The sequence below is a fragment of the Aquarana catesbeiana genome, linkage group LG07 (genome assembly GCF_042186555.1).
Source record: "Aquarana catesbeiana isolate 2022-GZ linkage group LG07, ASM4218655v1, whole genome shotgun sequence".
NCBI classification, from domain to species: Eukaryota; Metazoa; Chordata; class Amphibia; order Anura; family Ranidae; genus Aquarana; species Aquarana catesbeiana.
The window spans coordinates 38468806-38493516 of record NC_133330.1 but is presented as its reverse complement, the minus strand read 5'-3'; the positions used below and the strand labels follow the sequence as shown (position 1 = coordinate 38493516).

The 24711-nt window shown below is 42.1% G+C and overlaps 1 protein-coding gene across 2 annotated transcripts in view; it reads left to right on the top strand.

The window, feature by feature from the left end:
- Positions 1–24226, top strand: part of PLXNB1 (plexin B1) — a 328789-nt gene extending 304563 nt beyond the window's left edge. Inside the window, exons 26-38 of one of the 2 annotated variants that reach the window (XM_073592010.1) lie at positions 44–222; positions 1245–1311; positions 1401–1547; positions 1645–1822; positions 5392–5495; positions 5598–5682; positions 8241–8422; positions 10482–10642; positions 13120–13267; positions 15419–15483; positions 15569–15644; positions 17619–17693; positions 22548–24226. In XM_073592010.1, coding sequence (XP_073448111.1) covers positions 44–222; positions 1245–1311; positions 1401–1547; positions 1645–1822; positions 5392–5495; positions 5598–5682; positions 8241–8422; positions 10482–10642; positions 13120–13267; positions 15419–15483; positions 15569–15644; positions 17619–17693; positions 22548–22652 — 1572 coding nt within the window. In that variant the 3' untranslated portion in view covers positions 22653–24226. The remainder of the gene's footprint in view (positions 1–43; positions 223–1244; positions 1312–1400; positions 1548–1644; positions 1823–5391; positions 5496–5597; positions 5683–8240; positions 8423–10481; positions 10643–13119; positions 13268–15418; positions 15484–15568; positions 15645–17618; positions 17694–22547) is intronic. The other variant, XM_073592011.1, reaches the window with a different exon arrangement.
- Positions 24227–24711: the final 485 nt, after the last annotated feature.

The window sequence follows — 24711 nt, the reverse complement described above, 5'->3', positions numbered from 1 at the left end:
CGTTGTCATGTTCTGCCGCTGACATCCACCCTTGACCTTACAGTTCATCCACACTCTGGAGAGTCAACGTACATTCTCCGCAAGAGATCGGGCTTATGTGGCATCTCTGCTCACTGTGTCGCTGCATGGGAAGCTGGAATACTTCACTGATATCTTGAAGACCCTCCTTAATGATCTGGTGGAACAGTATGTGGCCAAGAACCCAAAGCTTATGCTGAGAAGGTAGGCTTTCTTATACTTTTTTGAGCAAATATTGCCCAATGAACAGATTACATCAAGGAAATATATATCACAGCTTTTGGGTGGAATTACAATATTGAGAAGGCATTTGTTTTAAAAGGTCATACCACCCAACACTGACATTTCTGAGTTAAGCATATGGTTTGATTCATCCATTGGTTTCTTAGAGGATTTTTAACCACTTAAGCCCCGGACCATTTGGCCGGCCAAAGACCAGAGCACTTTTTGCGATTGCTGTGTAATGGTTTTACACAGAGCAGCCCCGATTCTCCTCTTCTGGGGTCCCCCACTGGCGCTCTGGGCCCCTCCCCCCTGCCGAGTGCCCCCATAGCAAGCTGATTGCTATGGGGGTCACTCGTGCGTGCTCGCTCCTAAGCCCCACTCTGTGTGTCTATATTACTGGCTGTGACCGGCAGCAGCAGGGGCCAATGGCTCCTGCTGCTGCATCTCAGCCAGTGAGGAGAGAGAGACCCAGGTGAGCCACTGCACATCGCTGGATTGAGATCGGGCTTAGGTAAGTACTGGGGGGGGGGGGGGGGGGGGGGGGCTTCACACTGATGGTTTTTTACCTTCATGCATAGACAAACATGGAAAACACTAAGCTAAAACTGAGCCATGACTTCCTCTGCAGGGGCAGGGAGAGGAAATTTCCTTTCTGCTTTCTGTTTAATGTCCATCCTCCTAGGGGCAGGGCTCATCCCCCGGGGGTCTTCTATGTACCCCAATGAATTATTTAAGAAAATAATTTAACATGGAGTACAAAAAATCCCTTATTTCGCAAATGCTTGTTGCCTGTCTGACATGCTTTGAGTCAATGACCTGGAATAAGTATAGAGATAAGAACTTCTGACATTTTTGATCTGCAGACTAGTTTCGGATCTGTGACTCAAAAAGCACTGAAACATCAGGTTAGCCTCATACTTAAACCTTCCTTCAGCAATGGGATACTTTAAACATGTAGGATTTGCAAGACATATTTTCACTTTTATGGTTGATCTCTTTAGGACAGAAACTGTGGTGGAGAAGCTGTTGACCAACTGGATGTCCATCTGTCTATATTCCTTTGTGAGGGTACGACCTGGTGATTAATATACTAAATTCAGAACTTCCATAATATAATGTAGGGTTATTTAAATCTAATCGTCTCCTTTCTATACAAGGACTCTGCTGGGGAGCCACTGTATATGTTATTCCGTGGTATAAAACACCAGGTGGACAAAGGACCAGTGGACCTTGTGACGGGAAAAGCCAAATACACACTAAATGATAACCGCCTTCTGAGGGACGATGTGGAGTACAAAACCCTGGTAAGGACTGAGTTCTTTAACATAAAAACCTTCCATGCCACAACTCCAGCACACTGTATGGAGGTCCAGCATTCACCGATCTGTTTCTTATTTGCAGACGCTGAATGCAATCATACAACCTTCCACTGGCAACGCTGTGGTAGAAGAGGAACAAGGAGTGCCTGTGAAGTTGCTGGATTGTGATACCATTATGCAAGTGAAGGAAAAAATCCTGGACCAAGTGTATAAAGGAACCCCATGCTGTCTCCGACCCAATCCTGAAAGTCTTGACCTGGGTGAGTTTCATTATTTTAGTTTGGCTGGTTACAAACTCACCAATAATCCAAAAAAACAACACTAATAGGGCGTACACGCGGTCGGACTTTGTTCGGACATTCCGACAACAAAATCCTAGGATTTTTTCCGACGGATGTTGGCTCAAACTTGTCTTGCATACAAACAGTCACACAAAGTTGTCGGAAAATCCGATCGTTCTGAACGCGGTGACGTAAAACACGTACGTCAGGACTATAAACGGGGCAGTGGCCAATAGCTTTCATCTCTTTATTTATTCTGAGCATGCGTGGCACTTTGTCCGTCGGATTTGTGTACACACGATCGGAATTTCCGACAACGGATTTTGTTGTCGGAAAATTTTATCTCCTGCACTCCAACTTTGTGTGTCGGAAAATCCGATGGAAAATGTTCGATGGAGCCCATACACGGTCGGAATTTCCGACAACGCGCTCCGATCGGACATTTTCCATTGGAAAATCCGACCGTGTGTACGGGGCATAACACTATTCCACCAATCACAAAAAGTAATAAAGCTGCAATACCACATTGAGCAGGCTTTTCAATAACCATTATTTACAGGAAAAAAGATACTCCTTTGAGAAGGTATTTTATACTGTAATAAAGTTTATTGAATGCCTGATCCAGGTAATAGAGTGAGTTTACTGCCTTTGTGTACCAGAATCCCCTGGCAGTCTATGATACCTTCAGGAACTCTTCCGGTAAAATCACGCTACCAGAAGTCTCATCTCTGCTCTCCATTTATTTATATCATGATATGGGGAATCTATACTGTGGGAAAACTAATTAATCGATCCCCGGCAGATTTTGTACGTTTGCCCACTTACAAAGAAATGAAGGGTCTATAATTTTTATCATAGGTGTATTTTAAATGATAAAGACAGAATATCAACCAAAAATCCCGAAAAAAACACATGATACAAATGTTATAAATTGGGTTGCAGTTCAGTGAGTAAAATACGTATTTGATCCCCAAGCAAATCATAACTCAGTACTTGGTGGAGAAACCCTTGTTGGCAAGCACAGAGGTAAGACGTTTCTTGTAGTTGGTTATCAGGTTTGCACACATCTCAGGAGGGATTTTGGTCCACTCTTCTTTATAGATCTTCTCTAAATCTTTAAGGTTTCTTGGCTGTCGCTTGGTAAATTTTGCTGATTAATTTCTTTCTTCTGTGTCGCTTGGTAACTCCAAGTTTCAGCTCCCTCCATAAATTTTCTATACAATTAAGGTCTGGAGACTGGCTAGGCACCTTAATGTGCTTCTTCTTGAGCCACTCCTTTGTTGCCTTGGCGGTATGTTTTGGGTCATTGTCATGCTGGAAGACCCATCCATGACCAGTGATTAGTGTTCTGGCTGAGGGAAGAAGGTTCTCATCCAAGATTTTACAATACATGGCCCCGTCCTTTGGCCTCTCAATGCGGCAAAGCCGGCCTGTACCTTTAGCAGAGCAAAAGCCCCAAAGCATAATGTTTCCACTGCCGTGCTTGACTGTAGGGATGGTGTTCTTAGGCTGTATTTACACAATGTTTTTTTGCACGTTTTTATGCAAAATTTTTAGCGTGTTTTTATGTGCGACTTTTTTTATTGCCCAATAGAGAAAACTATCATCTGTTGCATAATTTGTTGCTAGGTATTTCAGTTTTTTTAGCTTTTATTTCTTTTTTTATCATTATTATTATTCATTTTTTTTTTTCGTTAGGGTAAGGGGTTAGAGTTGTTAGGTTAGGATTAGAAGTTGGGCTTAGGATTAGGGGTTAGGGTGTCACATACTTTGGTTGGAGGCCGAGTTGACAAAAGGGCTTCCCTCGCGGCTCTGGTCTGAGCACCCCTGAATGTGGTGACAGAGGTACAAGGATCAAAGAAGCACAGGTGCCGGTAGCTTGATAGCAGGTGACTGGCACAGTCAAGGACGAAGTCAAGGTGAGCCGGGGTCATACATGGTAAGACAACAGGGTGGTCAGGAGACGCCTACGTGTCAGTGCACACTGGATATTAGCCTGAGCTCATCTGTGTGCTGGTATACGTGCACGAGCATTAGCTGTATGGGAATGAGCAGTAGCTGCAGAAGACTTTGCATTAGCTGTATGAGAATTAGTATTAGCTGAACTAGCTTCCTGACATAGGGTTATTTATTATTATTATTATTATTATTTTTTTGTTAGGGTTAGGATGTTAATACTACTACTAATAATAATAAATTAATAAATAAATATAAAATAAATACATAAATAAAAATAATCATAAATAAATTCAATAGATGAACAGTAATGAAAGTACTAGTAAGTAAATAATTAACCCCTACCCTTAACCCCTAACCCTAACCCTTACAAAATAATAATAATAAATAACTAAGCACCCTAATAAATTTAGTATTATTATTATTTTTTTATTATTATTATTATTAATAATAATTTATTTAATATTTTTTAAGGTTAGGGGTTAATTATTATTTATTTATGTATTACATATTATTAATTTATTTTATTTATTCTCAGAATCATTTAGATTTTCATTGACAGACTTCAGACGGGCCTGTACATGTGCCTTCTTGAGGAGGACCTTGCAGGCGCTGCAGGATTTCAATCCATTGCAGTGTATTTTGTTACCAATGGTTTGTTTGGTGACTGTGGTCCCAGCTGCCTTGAGATCATTCACAAGCTCCTCCCATGTAGTTCTTGGCTGATCCCTCACTTTTCTCATGATCCTCCTTACCCCATGAGACGAAACCTTCCATGGAGCTCTAGACCAAGGGCATTGATGGTTATTTTGCATTTCTTCCATTTGCAAATAATCGCACCAACAGTTGTCTCCTTCTCACCAAGCTTCTTGCTGATGGTCTTGTAGCCCATTCCAGCCTTGTGCAGGTCTACAATCTTGTCCCTGATGTTCTTTGACAGCTCTTTGGTCTTGCCCATGATGGTGAGATTTGAATCGAAGAAAGAGATTCTGTGGACAGGTGTCTTATATACACATAACGAGTTATCGTTAGGAGAACCTCCTAAATTGACAGGACTAATCTGTGTACCACATGAGCACATAGTGTAGCCAGTCTGTGGGAGCCAGAATTATTGTTGGTTGGTTGGGGATTAAATACTTATTTTACTCACTGAACTGCAACTCAATTTATAACACTTTTTTTCTGGACTTTTGGTTTATATTCTGTCTCTATCATTTAAAATACACCTATGATAAAAATTATAGACCCTTCATTTCTTTGTAAGTGGGCAAACTTAAAAAATCTGCAGGGTATCAAATAATAATTTTCCCCACTGTAAGGCAGAACATGACACCCAACTCCTTAATGCCCATAGCAGTGTATGGATCTGGGATCTGTGATGGTAAAATTAGCCATTAAAGTCCCAGAAGGGCTGACAAGTGCCCTGATGCACTGGTATCCAACCATATCCAACTGATAAATTTGGCCTTGAAGTTTTTGGTTAAATATTGTAATTATTGCTAAGACCAGAAAGGAGTAGAAGTCTGTTGGCATCACGTTTCTTTGGCCCAGTCATTAAGAAATGTAAATGTTTATTGGGTTGATTTTGGCAGAATGGAGATCTGGGCTGGCCGGACATCTTATCCTCTCTGATGAAGATCTGACATCGGTAGCACAGGGGTCGTGGAAGAGGATAAACACATTACAGCACTACAAGGTGAGCTCATATCTAAGAGTACATGACATCAAGTGGCTAAACGGAAGCTAGTGCCATGTTATCGGATATAGATACCTTTACCAATGGAGTTTTCTTTTCCAGGTTCCTGATGCAGCTACTGTCGCTTTGGTGCCTCGGCTCAGCAAGCACATCCATCCAGAAAACCATGATTATATCCCGGGAGAAAGTGAGTGGTTTTTCTGTGCTTTCCTGTCAATAAGGCTAGGTTTCCACTAGTGCGACTTTGCATGCGATTTGGGACTGAAAAGTTGCATGACAAGTCGTACCCCATGATTTCCAGTGAGTACCGTTCATATCTGTGCGACTTCAAGTTGCAGCGACTTCAAAGTAGTCCCTGCACTACTTTGGTCCTACTAGACCTCAAGAATACACAGGCATTGCTTCAAATCAAGGCAAAAAATTGCAGCAAAATCACGCTACTTTGGGGACGCAATAGTGGAAACATAGCCTTAGACTATCAGAGTAAATACATTTTTCATCTTTCCAAGAGAGTATAAAACATATAAACATGTTTTAGTATATAGGATCCCCAGAGTATATGCGTTTCTCTTTTTAGTTGGTGGCCATTTAGGTTTTTTTGTGTTCCACAAATTCGTCATCAATAACAATTATGTGTAAGAGATGTAAGTGTTCTCATTGAGGAGAAAATGGAGAGAACATTAAGATTTTGATTTGGAAAAGGATTGAGGAAATTAAATTAAAGTTTAAAGGATAACTCCACTTTCGTGGAAAAAAGAATTTGCAAATAGAAAAAAATAATATATCATATACAATTGCAACACAAGTCATATTGTAATTTAATGTTATTAAAAAATGACCTTTCCTTTTCAATCTGCAGCGCTGTAATTTTCTGTAAAATGCAATGAAATATGGCTACCTGGAGGCATTCTGTACACAGATGATTTACAGAACGCCCCACAGAAATGCCATTTACTGCTTGTGCGATTTGCTCACTGATTTTTCCAAAAGTCTGCACTAAGATACAAGTCAGATTTTGAGCATCCCCTGTAACAAAAACTGCATTTTTGTAGAATTACCCCCTATGGGAAACCACGTCTAAAGGGATGCAGACCCTGCGCTTTTCCTCATTAGAGCCCTGCAGGCGCAGCAAGCAGCTGATTGATAATTATAAAGTCACTCCCATAGAGATTCACTCTGAACACGGACACAGAAAAACAGCTATTTCTTCAGAATAACAAAAGAAGGAATCTGCAGCAAAGTTTGTTAAAGTGGTTGTAAACCCTAAAAAAAAAAAACCCTGCAAGACAAAGGCATAATGAGCTAGTATGCATAGCATACTAGCTCATTATGAATTACTTACCTGGGATCGAAGCCCCCGCAGCAATCCTCGTTCACCACTCTGGCGGCCGATATCGCTCCCGGGGGGTTACTTCTGGTATCGCGGCTCCGGCGCTGTGATTGGCCGGAGACGCAAGGACGTCACTCCCGCGCATGTGCGCAGGAGCCGCTGGTAACGGCACAGTCTAACTGAAGCAATGGAACTCCCATTGCTTCAGTTTACTTGAGTGCACATGTGCTGATGACATCGGCACATGCAAATGATATCTCCTAAACCTGCATGGGTTTACAACCACTTTAAAAATCCCTGGAATGTACATATTGTAGATCACCCAGAGGGGAATGTTTTTTCTCAACAAAAGTGGAGTTACTCTTTAACTAAAGGCAAATCTGTCTGTTTTTTTTTGGCCATCTGTGTCCCATAGGGGACAAGAAATCCCTCCAAAGTGAGGAGATCCCGGCGTGTCACTAGAGTCATCAGAACTAGTGTCCCCTTCAGAAGATTTCCCCATATTGCTGTTCTGGTGTCATCTCAAGATTTGGGATTTTCATTTACTTTTGATGATAATGGTAAACAAGACAAATAGAGAGGGTGAATCTCCCTAATAAAATAATAATAATAAAACCGGGCAGGGGTTCTAATCCCTCTCCACTCTATTCAAAACTAAAAAAAAAAAGTTTTGCCTACAGTTACAGTTAAAATTAATGTCTGGAAAGCTAGACCTTGTCCTAGAAACAACAAGTATTTATCAAGTTATGAAGGTTTCCCTTGCCCATCAAACAGTCCTAGTTTCTCCTTCCAATTTTCCTTATGCTTATAACTAAAAGGCAGTCCGGGTTTCTGTACCCTACCCTTTACCTTTAACTCAGTCTTGCCTTTCCATCACAGGTTGCTCCATCCCACAATTTATCCTAGCTTCCACCTGCCTATAAGGCATCCACATTTTTCATTATCACACAAGATAGGTTCTTCCTTTACCTTACACAGCACATGTCTTTCAGCGCATTGGTCAGTTCAGATTCTTCCTTCTCTTCATATCTATGACCAGGTTCCTTATGTGAGGATTCATGGCCAAATGTTTAGTTAACACTCTTCTTCCCAAAAGCTTCCCAGAAAACTTCTCATTTGCTTTGCTCATCTAAGGTTCCCATGTCTGTAAGTCTGTCCAAGCTTTTGTTTCACACCATTATTCTTTATAATTATCCCAAGACCTCTTGGTCCAAGACCAAGTTTGGCCCATTCCGACCACTTTTCAGCCTAGTTTCAAAATGGGATCTGTACTCCTTCCTAGCCTCCAGTCTGGTGCCTACCTCAAAGAAAGAGCTCAGCCTCATTTTTTTATTTCATAATGTGTTACATTTTTACCATTGCCAAAGATCTGTGTTGCGTAATAGGCGGATGTCTCTATGAAACTTTAAATGTAGCCCTTTATTTTACAGAGACCCCAATGCTGGAGGACGCGGATGAAGGTGGAATTAAACTCTGGCACCTTGTGAAGCCCACAGATGAGCCAGAGCTGCCCAAGCACAGAAGAGGGAGCCTGCGGGACAGGGAGAGAGCCAAGGCCATTCCTGAAATCTACCTAACCCGCCTCCTTTCCATGAAGGTGAGTGGAGGCTCTTTGGATGTCTCTTCATCTTAAGGGGCACTGCCTTTATATTCTTTCATTGTGGATCCATGGCCATCTAGATACCTATCAGGGGCTCAACGGATCTCATTGTTAGATTGCTGACTGGCACTTATAGAAGAACACCAGGAATTAACCCAATATTTAAAATGTACTGGTTTACAATGGATTGAGTCCAATGAGGTGTATGCCACCTCATGGATTTCTCTCTTTTTTTTACAGTTTACATTTCTCAAATTAAAGGAGGTATTCCTGCCTGGCATAAAGCCAGATTGGTCCTCATGTATTAGTGATAAGATTACCGTGTTAAGGCGAGTGGCAAGGATCGTAGCTAAGATCTTAACATCTACTTGTAATAAAGATATAGGGCGGTAAGATTCCGGTAGGTGTGGGTCTTTAGCCGGCTTGGGAATCAACATTATTGAAGCTTCTTGCATAGAGGCAGGTAGGGAAGAAGTCTTAAAAATGTGATTGTAGTTTGTGGAGTTAAGGTACCAAGAATTCCGAGTATACAGAATATAGTTCCACAGGGAGACTATCAGAACCTGGTGATTTGGATCGGGGGAGTTTCGCTTCTGCTATTTCCTCTGTTGACAGTGGCTTTTCCAGCTCCGCTGTTTGTTGCGCGGTGGGCTTTGGAAGTTGTACCTCATCAAGAAAATAGCAGAGTTACCTTTCAAAACTGTAGAGGTATATAACGAGGCAAAAAAATCCCTAAACAGCTCAGTGACTTTCTTTGGCTCAGTGACTAGTTCACCTCCTTTTGATTTAAGTGAGATTACCACTGCTGATCGCTCCTCGCAGTGCACCAAGTAAGCTAGGAGTTTACCGGCTTTTTCTCCATGTTCAAATAGCTTTTGCTTGTGGAAAAACAATTTGCGTTTGGACTTTTCATATTCTAGCTGTGTGACCATCCTAGAGTGTAGCCTAATTGTAGTAGCCCTTTCTACTGACGGGTCATCTACAAATGCATGTTCTCACTAAGTCTGCCGTCACTCTCTCCATGTCGGTCTCAGAAGTCCTTTTCAATCGATTTATACGTGCAGTCAAGATAGATCTAGCGTGTGTTTTGAGGCGTCCCAGACTGTGTGAAAGAGGGCAGACCCCTCATTGTCCTTAAAGTATCGCTCCCATTCAATCAGGATGTCATCGTCTTCAGGCAGCAATGTAAGCCAGAAGGGGTTTAATCTCCACATAATGGGGGGGGGGCTATATGGCAATGCTAGCGTGGCCCAGCAAGGACTGTGATCTGAGAGTGACCTCGGGGAGATGCCTGCATCCTGTAATCTAGGCAGCAATGAGCTGGAGATTAAGATGAGCTCTATTCTAGACATGGAGAGATGCGACGAAGAGAGGCATGAGAAGACCTGGGTATCAGGGTGTATAAACCTGCATGTGTCAGTTAGGTTAAAACTAGCTATTCATTTTGCAAACCTAGTGGGCTGAGGTGGGGTTGGTGCAGGTGAATCAACATGTCAAAAAGCCGGAGTTGCGGGGTACAGTGCCATGAAACCAAAACCTTCAGATAGAAGTGAGGAATTAAAGGGGGAAGGTATATATAATGCCAATATCAAGATTGGTTCCCCATAGATAACAGCATGCAGAAATACATATCTACCCAGTGGATCAACCTTTACAGTTTACATTTCTACTGAGCACTGACAGTACAGCTATACCTGTCCATTCACAGAAAGCTTTGTTTTTTTGTGAATGGGTTAACATTATAAAAAGCTTTCCATCACTGAGTAAGAGGAGAGAAAGGGCCGGCAGTCATTGTGCAGCTGCTGTATAGAAGACCCAAAGGTCTGCTTGTCGGCGCAGTGGGAGTATAGCGATTGCTATACTGTGAGTGCTCAGTAAATTGTAAGAAAAGAAAGAAATCCACTAGATGATATACACCTTGATGATTGTACAGAGATTGTACAGTCAGAATGTAACATGTGTGGCCTGTCTAAGAGTTCTGCGAGTTTTGGAAGGGTGTGGTGGGCTCATTTTGCACGGCTGTGAACTCTAAAAGTGTACCATTTCTGGTTTTTAGGGCACTCTGCAGAAGTTTGTGGACGACCTCTTCCAGGTAATACTCAGCACCAGTCGCCCCGTGCCACTCGCTGTTAAATATTTCTTCGACCTGCTGGACGATCAGGCTGTACACTATGGAATCACAGATCCCGAGACCATCCACATCTGGAAAACAAACAGGTACTTATACTAGCTGGAGCTGTACCTCCATATAACATTAACCTCATAGCTGCATCTGAAATAGTAAAATTACTATTAGTTTATAAAAAAATTAAAAAGCCATATCTGCACAAAATCTAAAGCGGAACTCTAGGCAAGCAAACAAATACACTGTTGTAATACATACATTTAAATTAATAGCCAAAGGACTTGTTATTATGTTTGGCCAGTTTTGTGATTAACTGCATAGCCAGGAAAATGACTCTACTGTTACCTGGACCAGCTTTACAGCTTATTATGGCACCTACCTGCTTGTCGGCAGTTCCATAGCTGAGCCAGGGAACAGTGGTGTCATGTTTTGGGTTGTGCAGTGTGAATGAGACTAACAAGACTAACTGAACATGACTATAGTAAAAAAAAAAAAAAAAAAATATATATATATATATATATATATATATATATATATATATATATATATATATATATATATATATATATATACTATGTACCATAATCCCCCCTCCACCAAATGATTTATACCAGTGCACAAAGCAAGGTCCATAAAGACATGGATGAGTGAGTTTGGAGTGGAGGAACTTGACTGGCCTGCACAGAGTCCTGATTTAAACCCAATAGAACACCTGTGGGATGAATTAGAGACTGCGAGCCAGGCCTTCTCTTCCACATCAGTGCCTTATCTCACAAATGCGCTTCTGGAAGAATGGTCAAACATTCCCATACACACTCCTAAACCTTGTGGACAGTTTTCCCAGCAGAGTTGAAGGTGTTATAGCTGCAAAGGGTGGGCCAACTCAATATTGAACCCTACAGACTAATGCCCCGCCCCGTACACACGGTCGGACATTGATTGGACATTCCAACAACAAAATCCTAGGATTTTTTCCGAAGGATGTTGGCTCAAACTTGTCTTGCATACACACAGTCACACAAAGTTGTCGGAAAATCCGATCACTCTGAACGCAGTGACGTAAAACACGTACGTCGGGACTATAAACGGGGCAGTAGCCAATAGCTTTCATCTCTTTATTTATTCTGAGCATGCGTGGCACTTTGTGCGTCGGATTTGTGTACACACGATCGGAAATTCCGACAACGGATTTTGTTGTTGGAAAATTTTATAGCCTGCTCTCAAACTTTGTGTGTCGGAAAATCCGATGGAAAATGTGTGATGGAGCCCACACACGGTCAGAATTTCCGACAACAAGATCCTATCACACATTTTCCGTTGGAAAATCCGACCGTGTGTACGGGGCATAAGACTGGAATGCTATTAAAGTTTATGTGAGTGTAAAGGCAGGTGTCCCAATACTTTTGCTAATATAGTGTATGTATTGTATTCTTTAGCTGTTTCCCTTGAGCTCTGGCCACTTCAGATTCTGCCTGTTTTCCTACTTATTGTGATTACCCTGCTCTGTCTGAAAAATGTCCATCCCCACCATATTATATTTGAAATGGCTTTAGCTAATATATACCTGAAACCAGGACTGGGACAAGGAGGGGGCAGCTCCCCATAGGGGGTGGGAGGGGTTCCATGCCACACACATGCACCAAATCAGTGGCTGGCAACCTGCGAGCTGCAGCTTCAAGTCTGATTTAACAGCTACTGCTGTCACACCATGTTCCAATATGCCCACTCTTCTCCCCGGCCACCAACTGCCGACACGAAAGGCACACTGCGCATGAGCAACCACCTTCCAGCTGTTAGAAAGCAAACGATTGGCCGCACATGAGTAGTACAGATACCATGCCAAACACAGGCAACCAAAACATGGGGCACAGAGAAGTGGTGAGGATGGTATACCCATTCTGCATTATATGTTTGCAGCGGAGACACATGATGTATCCTCTCCCTGGGTGTGGGCAACCTCATCCAAGTACTACCTGAAACTTTACCTGTTTTTCTGTAAATGTTGTTAATTGTTGGTTTATATGCAAAAAAAAAAAAATTGAATGCAAGTGAGTTATGTTATTTTTATCTGATGTAGAAAAAAAGTTGACTTTAATATCACTTTAAGACATTGTTGCGGTCAGCTTTCTGACATCTTATAAGTCACCATTAAAGGATTGTGGTTTTCTTCTGCGTATCTGTTGCAGGTGATACATTATTAATATATTTCTCATTCCCAGGGCTTTTTTTCAGGGGGAACTTGGTGGAACTCAGTTCCACCACCTCTGGCTCAGACCCTTTGGGGCCTGCTCACCACAATCACTTGTAAACACAGAAGTCTGGTTTCTGTGTTTACAAGTGACAGCTCTGCACTCTGTATGTAATGCAATCCTGGTATTTAATGCCCCTGTAAGACCCTTCTACTGTTTTCGTGAAATTTGACTGAACCCACCCACTATCTGATGTGATTTGGAGAGTGTGTGTAGGGGGAGGGGTTTTGTGGGGCCGTGGTTAAGTTCCAGCACCTATTGTTTGAGAAAAAAAGCCCTGCTCATTCCCTATTCATAATTCCCATTGTTTGTTTGCTCAGTTTGCCTTTAAGGTTCTGGATCAACATAATCAAAAACCCCCAGTTTGTGTTTGATGTGCAAACCTCAGACAACGTGGACGCCGTCCTGTCAGTGATCGCCCAGACCTTCATGGATTCCTGTACCCTCGCTGATCACAAGCTGGGACGGGTAAATTTAAAATTGTTTATGAAAACGGAAACATTTGCTTTGACACAATCTTTTACTGACTGGGTTCACATAAGGAGAGAAAAAGATAACGGATTCTAAACAAAGTTTTTTTTTTTTTTAACCAACCAGTAAATACAGTATCTCACAAAAGTGAGTACACCCTTCACATTTTTGTGAATATTTTATTCCATCTTTTAATGTGACAACACTGAAGAAATGACACTTTGCTACAATGTAAAGTAGTGAGTGTACAGCTTGTATAACAGTGTAAATTTGACGTCCCCTCAAAATAACTCAACACACAGCCATTCATGTCTAAACCGCTGGCAACAAAAGTGAGTACACCCCTAAGTGAAAATGTCCTAATTGGGCCCAAAATGTCAATATTTTGTGTGGCCACCATATTTTTCCAGCACTGCCTTAACCCTCTTGGGCATGGAGTTCACCAGAGCTTCACAGGTTGCTACTGGAGTCCTCTTCTACTCCTCCATGACGACATCACGGAGCTGGTGGATGTTAAAGACCGTACGCTCCTCCACCTAGCGTCTGAAGATGCCCCACAGATGCTCAATAGGGTTTAGGTCTGGAGACATGCTTGGCCAGTCCATCACCTTTACCCTCAGCTTCTTTAGCAAGGCAGTGGTCGTCTTGGAGGTGTGTTTGAGGTTGTTATCATGTTGGAATACTGCTCTGTGGCCCAGTCTCCGAAGGGAGGGGATCATGCTCTTCTTCAGTATGTCACAGTACATGTTGGCATTCATGGTTCCCTCAATGAACTGTAGCTCCCCAGTGCCGGCAGCACTCATGCAGCCCCAGACCATGACACTCCCACCACCATGCCTGACTGTAGGCAAGACACATTTGTCTTTATACTCCTCACCTGGTTGCTGCCACACACACTTGACACCATCTGAATCAAATAAGTTTATCTTGGTCTCATCAGACCACAGGATAAGGTTCCAGTAATCCATGTCCTTAGTCTGCTTGTCTTCAGCAAACGGTTTGCTTTCTTGTGCATCATCTTTAGAAGAGGCTTCCTTCTGGGATCACAGCCTTCATTGGGGTTTATAGAACAATAACCATGGGGTGAGGGATACCATCCTGGACTGTAAGTTGGAACCCAAGTAGGCTTGTACAGATCATGTTAGGTGCTTGAATAGATGGCACCTATTCTATCACTCATCAAAGACAACACCTATCTTTGCCACAGGCCTGCATTATCTGTACATGCGTACGGTATTAGAAATACACATCCTGGACTTAAAGCGGTTGTATACCCGCACATCTAAAAAAAAGAAAAAGAAAAAAACCCTGTAAGGCAAAGGCATAATAAGCTAGTATGTACCGCTGAAGAGCCGGTCATTGTAATGCACAATGGCACTTTCACTTCCTCTCTCCACTTCCCTCACTTTATTAATTTATTGCCTGTTTGTCACTTTTTTGTCTTTTTTTGTTTTTGTACACGTTTTGCACATGTGACTAGTAGGATGTAGGTCCTCTGGCCTGCCCTGAAAGTCTTGGGAGGGGGTGGACATGGCCTTCTGGCTTAGTTCGCCTTCTCTCATGGGGTCTCCCTTCGGGGGAGCCCCACCTAGTACTTGGGTGGGTCTGTTTCGGCAGACCTCCCAGAGAATAGGGTCCGTCTGGCTTCGACCAGATGGACCATGTGTTAGTACCTCAATCCCCGTCTGGACGCCTCAGGGGATCAGGGTTAAGGTCCTTCTTCTTTGGAGGACAACATGTACACCCGTTGCACGTTTTGTGTCTCATATTTATGTGTGCATTTTTTTTGGCACCGGGTGGAGTTTTTGGAGTGTGTTCACAAACTCAATGCAGGTCTCCAGGCTGCAGGAGACCTGCATGGCATCAGCACTGATGCAGTGCTTTACAGACTCCTAATACAAAAAAATAATAAATGCACATTTTTTTTACCTGCAACAAGATGTGCATTTATTATTTTTTGTACAAAGGTGAATTTATCCTTTAAAACTGCATAAGCTAGTGCGCTATATGCTGTCAAATGCTGATTGGTTGATGTGTGCCATTGCACTCCATTTGTTTCTGCTAATCAAAAAGCAATTGTCAAGGCTGGAGGTCAAAGTTGTGAAGGTTTTGCACTTGTTCTCATTGTGGTCTGGTTTTCCTTTTTAGGATTCTCCTATAAACAAATTACTGTATGCAAGAGACATTCCCCGGTACAAGCAGATGGTAGAGAGGTGAGTGTCCAGTCTAAGTTGATCTCTTTCTGTCTTCTTGTAGAGCGATTGGATTGTGATCTTGTTTCTCTCCCTTGGTTTGTAGGTATTACGCGGATATCCGGCAGACCATCTCAGCCAGCGACCAGGAAATGAATTCGGCTTTAGCAGAACTTTCAAGGGTACGGGCCAAATCGACTTGGTTTCTTTTATACTTCTAACTCATCATATACAACATAGGCATGTTTGTTGGCTGTTATATAGTTCCAGTATGGCTCATCTGAGATATTCCATGCAGGCTGCACATCAATGTTTCCTGCTATTTAAGCATTACTGCAAATTTGGATAAAGCTGCAGTTATAGTTTGTCTAATGGTAAAAAAGCCCTGTTGTTAATCTTTGGATTTCCTGTTGGGGGCATTGTCCTCATTTCTGTCCTGAAAATACAGCAGAGAGTGGAAATCTCTCAGAGGTCTCCTTTTAGAGCAGGGGTTTCAAACTGGTGGCCCTCCAACTTCTGCAAAACTACAAGTCCCATCATGCCTCTGCCTGTAGGAGTCATGCTTGTAACTGTCAGCCTTGCAATGCCTCATGGGACTTTAGGTTCGCAACAGCTGGAGGGCCGCCAGTTTGAGACCACTGTCTTAGACAGTTGTCTAATAAGTTCCCCCACTGGAAGATTTGCCCTCTCCCAGGGCCATACAGGCAGTACTACCCTACTGGGGCAGCATTAGATTGGCAGGCTCAGCAGGGGCTGCCTGTGGGTGCATTCAGTGGCTGAAATTTACAATTAGGAGTCTATGCCTTCTTGGAGAAGTCCAGAATCTTGCAGAGCCCCCCCAGCATCACTACTTCAGTGTTGGGGGTCATGCACATAATAAGCCCAAAAAAGGAGGGCAGCACCAGAGATCGCATTAAAGGAAATCTGTGGTCATAGTAGACACTTTCATTTTCACATTTCTAAGGACTACATATCCCATGGTACCATGCTGCCTGCAAGTAGTGATTCCTATACTGACTCCGCCTCTTGAAACTCCTCCTTTCAGCACCTCTGTAGTTCAGATTGCGACTTCCAGAGGTCACCCTTCCTTTCTTGAACTTTTGCAGGAGCCAGGACGGGCTCCATCCCCTGTCAGCACTCTAGCAGCAGCTTAAGGCCTCATGCACACGAGACGCTGTTAAACTCGCTTTCAGAGGCAGTTGGACACTTTTTTCAACTGCCCCTGAACCCATTCAATGTTATCCTATGTGTCCATGTACACAGTCTCCTTTTTAGGCAGTTGCATTTAACCTTGTTTTTCCAGAAGCAAAAAAATGGGTTCAGACGCAAAAGTTTTCCACGTTTCAGACACCAAACACGGCTAAACGCCGGTACCGCGTTTAGCCGCGTTTACGTTTATAAGTGTTTTTAAAGGAACATTTTACGACCTGACTTTGGGGCCCCATATCTCTGGGTCACTTGGTGCTAGGAACCCCAAATTTGGTGTGCTAACACAGTGAAACAAACAGTATCCAAACTTGGGGTTCCTAGCACCAAGTGGCCCCGAGATACGGGGCCCCAAAGTCGGGTCATAAAATGTCATTCTCTGCTGCAGAAAAGTGCTTGAAATTTTGCGACCCAAATTTGGGGCCCCATATCTGAGGGCCACTTGGTGCTAGAAACCCCAAATTTGGTGTGCTAACACAGTTGGACTAACACTATAACATATCCAAATTTGGGGTTCCTAGCACTAAGTGGCCCCAAGATAGGAATATATAGGAATATAGAAACGTGACAGTGGGAAAAATATAGGACTATAGAAAAGTGACAGCGGGAAAAAAGACTGAGTGGTCCACCGAGTCTCCCCTCCCCTTTTTTTTTTCGGTAACTTTTCTGTCTGAGTATAGACCTCTGTTTGTCCCAAGCATGCTTGAAGCCATTTACCGTTGACTGTCTCACTACCTCTGCTGGAAGTTTATTCAAGGCATCAACTACCCTTTCAGTAAAATATTACATTCTAAAATCAGTTTTGAACGTCCCTCCTGCTAGTTTGAGGTCATGTCCCCGTGTTCTTGAATTTTAATATGTGTGTGAGTATATATATATAGTATTTTTTAAGGTGATAATGTATAGTTGTAATTGTTTAATAATGTTATTTGTATTGATTTATTTCTCAGAATTACTCAGAAGAACTGAATTCCTTGGTGGCCCTTCATGAGCTCTACAAGTATATCAATAAGTATTATGACCAGGTGAGTTTATCTACTAAGTCTGGCCATACATTATACAATTTTCTTGTACAATTTTCCTTTAGATATACCAAAACCATTGAATATGAGGTCAAACCTAAACACTTGCAATTTGTATGCAATCAGGCAGGCTTTTGCACTACGTAGTTGAAGGTAAATTTAAAGGAAATTGAATAAGAAAACTGTATAATGTATGGCCAGCTTTAGATACACAAATCAAATACTAGTGAAGCGCTTTCCATTAAACAATATAAAGTGACCAGAGCAATAAATAAGCAGCACATACACAATAAGAATATCAGAAAAAAATCGTATGTGAATCTTGTTAGCAATGTGTTTAATGTGCCATAAATTATATATATTATAAAACAAAGTGTTATATGCTAGAATATATATAAATCCTAAAAATAGACAGAACAGCTGTGGAGCCTACTGTGTCCAGAGGCTGTGATTGTTGCTTTCAGACATGAGGTGGCAGCAGAGAGCCACATAAAATGGAAACCTGTATGGACTATACAGTGCCTTGAAAAAGTATTCATACCCCTTGAAATTTTCCCCTTTTTTCATGTTACAACCAAAAACTTAAACATATTTTATTGGGATTTTATGTGATAGACCAACACAAAGTGGCACATAATTGTGAAGTGGAAGGAAAATGATAAATGTTTTTCAAAATTTTTTACAAATAAATATGTGAAAAGTGTGGGGTACATTTGTATGGCGCCCCCCTGAGTCAATACTTTGTAGAACCGCCTTTCTCTGCAATTACAGCTGCAAGTCTTTTTGGGGATGTCTCTACCAGATTTGCACATCTAGAGAGTGACATTTTTGCTCATTCTTCTTTGCAAAATATCTCAAGCTCTGTCAGATTGGATGGAGAGCGTCTGTGAACAGCAATTTTCAAGTCTTGCCACAGATTCTCAACTGGATTTAGGTCTGGACTTTGACTGGGCCATTCTAACACATGAATATGCTTTGATCTAAACCATTCAATTGTAGCTCTGGCTGTATGTTTAGGGTCGTTGTCCTGCTGGAAGGTGAACCTCCACCCCAGTCTCAAGTCTTTTTCAGACTCTTAACTGGTTTTCTTCTAAGATTGCTCTGTATTTGGCTTCATCCATCTTCCCATCAACTCTGACCAGCTTCCCTGTACCTGCTGAAGAAAAGCATCCCCACATCATAATGCTGCCACCACCATGTTTCACGGTGGGCATGCAGGAGAAAAATCTGGACAGCCGTACTCCGGAATAGGCAAATAAATGAAATCTTCTTTATTCAATAACATAGCATAAAATCAGTACAGGGCACTGTTGGAACAATACAGCATAACCGCTGCGGTTATGCTGTATTGTTCCAACAGTGCCCTGTACTGATTTTATGCTACGTTATTGAATAAAGAAGATTTCATTTATTTGCCTATTCCGGAGTGCGGCTGTACAGATTTTTCTCCTGCACGCACACCATTGGAACAGCAATTGCCAGCACCTGGAGCTCTCATTTTCTTACACAGTGGAGGACGGGAGATTTGAACCCGAACAGCCTTGAGCGGTGGTAACTATCTTGTCTAATTCATGTTTCACAGTGGGGATGGTGAGTTCAGGGTGATGTGCAGTGTTAGTTTTCTGCCACACATAGCATTTTGCTTTTAGGCCAAAAAGTTGAATTTTGGTCTCATCCAACCAAAGCTCCTTCTTCCAAATGTTTGCTGTGTCCCCCACATGGCTTCTCGTAAACTGCAAACAAGAGTTCTTATGGCTTTCTTTCAACAATGGCTTTCTTCTTGCCGCTCTTCCATAAAGCCCAGATTTGTGGAGAGCACGACTAATAGTTGTCCTGTGGACAGATTCTCCCACCTGAGCTGTGGATCTCTGCAGCTCCTCCAGAGTTACCATGGACCTCTTGGCTGCTTCTCTGATGAATGATCTCCTTGCCCGGCCTGTCAGTTTAGGTGGACGGCCATGTCTTGGTAGGTTTGCAGTTGTGCCATACTCTTTCCGTTTTTGGATGATGGATTGAACAGTGCTCTGTGAGATGTTCAAAGCTTGGGATATTTTTTTATAACCTAACCCTGCTTTAAACTTCTCCACAACTTTATCCCTGACCTGTATGGTGTGTTCCTTGGCCTTCATGATGCTGTTTGTTCATTAAGGTTCTCTAACAAACCTGTGAGGGCTTCACAGAACAGCTGCATTTATACTGAGATTAAATTACACACAGGTGGACTCTATTTACTAATTAGGTGACTTCTGAAGGCAATTGGTTCCACTAGATTTTAGTTAGGGGTATCAGAGTAAAGGGGGCTGAATACAAATACACATCACACTTTTCAGATATTTATTTGTAAAAAAATGTTAAAATCATTTTCCCTCCACTTCACAATTATGTGCCACTTTGTGTTGGTCTATCACATAAAATCCCAATAAAATACATTTACGTTTTTGGTTGCAACATGACAAAATGTGGAAAATTTCAAGGGGAATAAATACTTTTTCAAGGCACTGTATGTAAGCAGTTATTGCTGAAACAAAAATGTGTTGCTTGGCTGTTGATTGAAAGGTTTTATTATATCTTCTGTCTCTGTGACCCTGAACCAGTTATTGTAGTTAATGGGTTCTGACTTTCTTCTAAATTCACAGGCCAGTGAGAGAAAGTATTGAAGCCATAGACAGCCCAGCAATTAGTATTTTCATGAGTGGATCAGTATTAGCAGCTGCTGTATTCCTTGGGGAGGAGCAGGGTTCAGAGAAAGATGCAATGAATGTTGTACATTAAAGCCAACTCCGGGATATAAAAAATAAAAAAAAAAACCTTGCAGTGCCCACACTGAAAGGGTTAAATGTTTGGGGTAGAAGAAGAGGTTTCCTGTTTATTTACCTTTTTTTTTTTAGTGTTCGCTGTCTGCCTCACCCCCTCCTCCATTCTGGCCTAGGCCTGAATGCATGCTGTGCTCCTGGAGCCTCCTAGGCTTGCATGTCGCATGTCCCAGAAGCTCCCATTCATGAAAGGAGCAGGGAGGTGGGTCTAAACCCAAAACAGCCACTTTCTGATCATGTCATAAAAGGAAGATGGCGGTGCAGAACCTGAGCGTTGGTAGTGGCGAGGCAGATCACAGCAGGATAATCATGGATCCACTCGGCGGTTAAGTATCTGAGTTGAGGACAACCCCTGCTATGGCAGGCTCCTGCACTCTCCTCCTCTCCCTGAAGCTCCAGGCTGCATGCAGTGCCTTGCCATGATCATGTACAATGTAGGACTATTAGACTTGCATTGTATGTGGAAGAAGTAGGCATGCAACTGCAGCTGGAGATGCCTTAATATGGAGGAGGCTTTGCGGGACTATTTGCACAGATGGAGGGAGCCTGCCAAAGTGAGGCATAAGGTTAGTATCACTCCTTATTTATCTACCCCTAGGCAGAAACAAGCATTTAAAGCCCAACTCTGGGAAACTTAAAAATTGTCCCGTGCAGTGGGCCTACGCCTGTACTGAAAAGGTTACCTGCTTGTTTAGTCTAGGGGAGAGTTTTTCACTTGAACTTACCTGATCCTCCGCTCCCCCTGCTTCAACGATCGACTGTCCCTCAGCATCATTGTCCAATGCAGGGCTATGGTCTTTGGTCTTGATGACGTCAGACCACTGGAGCATGGGGGAGAAAATGCTGCAGGGATCGGTCTAGCAGCGCAGAGGAGAGGAGCATCTTGTAAGTGGATCTTCTTTTCTATGTCCCCTAGACCTAAACAACCAACAAAAGTAAAAATCAGTCTGTATATACAGTAAAGCATGCTTGTTATACTCACTGTGGAACCTAAGGGGTTAATCGTCTGCATTGTGTAAAAAGTCCCCAATATATCTCTTGATAGTACAGAGGCTGGGGGACAAGCTGCCCATGCTCAGTTTGGTGTGGATTGCTGAAGATTTTTTTTTTTTCTTGGGAGGGTGCATGTGATCAGCACAGAGCCAATCAGCACTGTCCAGACAGAGTATCAGGGGTCCTGCATCCTCACAGGGCAATCATGGGAGAATAAAAACTCCTCCTACAAGCTTTAACCAGACACTGATAGAAGTCACAAGACTGCTGATGAGAAAAGGTATTTAGCAGTTTATATTTACTAAAATAATTGCATTTCCATGTTCTGTGTACTGTGGGAGACCAGATATATGAATGCAGAGTCCTGGGTTTAGTAACACTTTAACCCTTGCAGTGTGGGCACAGCCCCAATGCAAGGGATAATCTTTCTGTTTCCCAGAGTAGGGCTTTAACTCTTGCAGTGTACGGGGCCCACTGCAAGAATAGTTTTTTTTTCTTGTGCCCGGAGTTGGACTTTTGTTTATTGAAAAGGGCAACCAGTAGTTGCAACCTATGCTTACAGAATTGGTCTATTAGACCCCTTTCACACTAGGGCGTTTTTCAGGCGCTTTAGCGTTAAAAAAAGCGCCTGAAAGAAGCCTCATCTGCAATCCCAATGTGAAACCCCCGAGTGCTTTCACACTGGGGCGCTGTGCTGGCAGGGCGTTAAAAAAAAGTCCTGCAAGCAGCTTCTTTGCAGCGCTTTCGTGTTTTTGCCACCGGGCTGGGTGCACCGATGGCCCGAGCCCTTTCAAACTGCCAGCGCCCGAAAAACGCCTGAAAAACGCCCCAGTGTGAAAAGGGTCTTAAGCGGAGCTTTACCAGCGTTTATCGGGCGCTGGCAGTGTGAATGAGGCTCGGGCTTTCACATTGGGATTGCAGATGAGGCTTCTTTCAGGCGCTTTACAGGCGCTTTTTTTTAACGATAAAGCGCCCGAAAAACGCCCCAGTGTGGAAGGGTTCTTAGAGTGTAGATGGCTGGATATATTTACTGACACCTTCTCTTCTACAGATAATCACAGCGCTGGAGGATGACACGACAGCCCAAAAAATGCAGCTCGGCTACAGATTACAGCAAATCGCCGCAGCCGTAGAGAACAAAGTCACCGACTTGTGACCAACCCTGGCACACCTACCGCTAAACTAAGCGCAGAACGATTTTTATAAAATCGCAGATGCTGTAGAACCCTGCCTGTGAGACTAAGGCAAGCCCTATCTGGCCCTCTGTAGCATTCCCAAACTGACAGGTCAATGAGGCCGGGAGCTCACATGGATGGAGATCAACGGTGAAAAAAAGAAAAAAATATCAGAATATTTTTTATATGAATTTTTTTTTTACGGTATGAACTTTGATTAACACGATTTTTAGCCCAGAACTGGGTTATGTTGATACTCCTGTATCTTACTGTAGGGGAGGATCGTCCTACGTGCCAACCTTAACGATGGATTTTAAGGACTTTTTATCGATTGGGATCCATGAGGTCTTACTTTATTAGCCTTCTGATAGCGGAACGGTGAGCAAGCTGCTGCTTTCTTTGGCGAACTGTTGCTTTACTGTCGCTGAAACTACAAACAGCGGCAGCCACTGCTTCTACAGTAGATCATGCACACTAATGGAACAATTTAGCTCCTTGGAGTTCTTATCAATGAACAATATTTTTTATCTCCATACAACCATCTTGTAAAAAAAAAAAAAAAAAAAATTCAGTGTCAACTAACTTTAATTGTAACTAGCTCACCAAAAGCGCGTCATTCCTTTTTCAAATGTAGAATTTTAATATTATTTTTCTTGGCAACGAGTTGTAAAGCTAACTGTAAAGGAGAATTATAATTTTATTATTTCGTAGCTACTGTTTTTTTGGTTTTATTTTCATCTGCCTTTGAGACTCGCTTATTGTTTCTTAAAGAGTAAATAAAAATAAAGTCTTCCTTATTGGTTGTTCAAGGCCACCCACATTTCATCTGCCAATCACATGAGCCGGTTGGATCAGATAAAGAATTTTTTTTTTTTTTTTTTTAAACAGATGGAGTATATAGGAGGACTGAAGTAGGATCTGATCTCCTGTGCTTGGACTGTAGATAGAACATCACTGCACTAAATAATTAGATATTTATTAGTGAGAAAGTTTAACTTTAGAAATGCGCTCAGAAGAGATTGCTTTGCGCATAGAGGCACAAGAACCTGCTACGTGTAGGGTTCCATGTTTTGTGGCTGTTTGCTGCTCTGAACTGGATATGTAAATACATTAGGTATGAAAAAAAAAAAAAAGATATTTAAATACTAAAGGAGGACTGTAATTTATTTTTGAAGACAGCAGCACGTCCTGGGGTACTCACAACTCTTATGTTTCAGCTGTCATCGTATTTTTTTTTTTTTTTTTGGCACTAGTTTTCTGTTTCGATGCATTCCTGCCTACAGTTCCCAGCTTCCACTTGTGCTGCCTTTTTCCTAAATAATTAGAATTTGTGGTTAACAGTAATATAAAATCAATAAAACTTGAAAGTTAATCTTATGAGATCTTAATAACAGTTTAGAATATGTTCCGAAAGAGATGAATCTGTGAATTGTTACTTTGTTTGCATCATGTGAATGTAATAAAAAAAAAAAAAACGCTGAAAACAACATTTGTTTAATAAAGACAAAAGAATAGTTCTTACACAAAATACTCAATAAAAGTCAAAAATTGCAAAGTGTCATGATTACTGTTGTGCTGATACCCATCTAACTATCTAGTGATCTACCCTGTTTCCCCGAAAATAAGACCTAGCGTGATTGTCGGTGATGGCTGCAATATAAGCCCTACCCCCCAAATAAGCCCTAGTTAAAGTCCTTGTAGGTCTTATTTTCAGGGTAGGGCTTATTTTTGGGGAAACAGGGTAGGGCTTATTTGGGGGGTAGGGCTTATATTGCAGCCATCACTGACAATCATGCTAGGTCTTATTTTCGGGGAAACAGGATATCTAATCAATCTATGTTCCTCTTTATCTTGCTCTCTCCATTTTATTATATATATAGATAGATCTATATAGATATATATCTATATAGATCTATCTATCTATCTATCTATCTATCTATCTATCTATCTATCTATCTATCTATCTATCTATCTATCATGCTGTAAAAAGTATTTGCCCCTTTCTGATTTTTTTATCTTTTTGCATATTTCTCACACGTA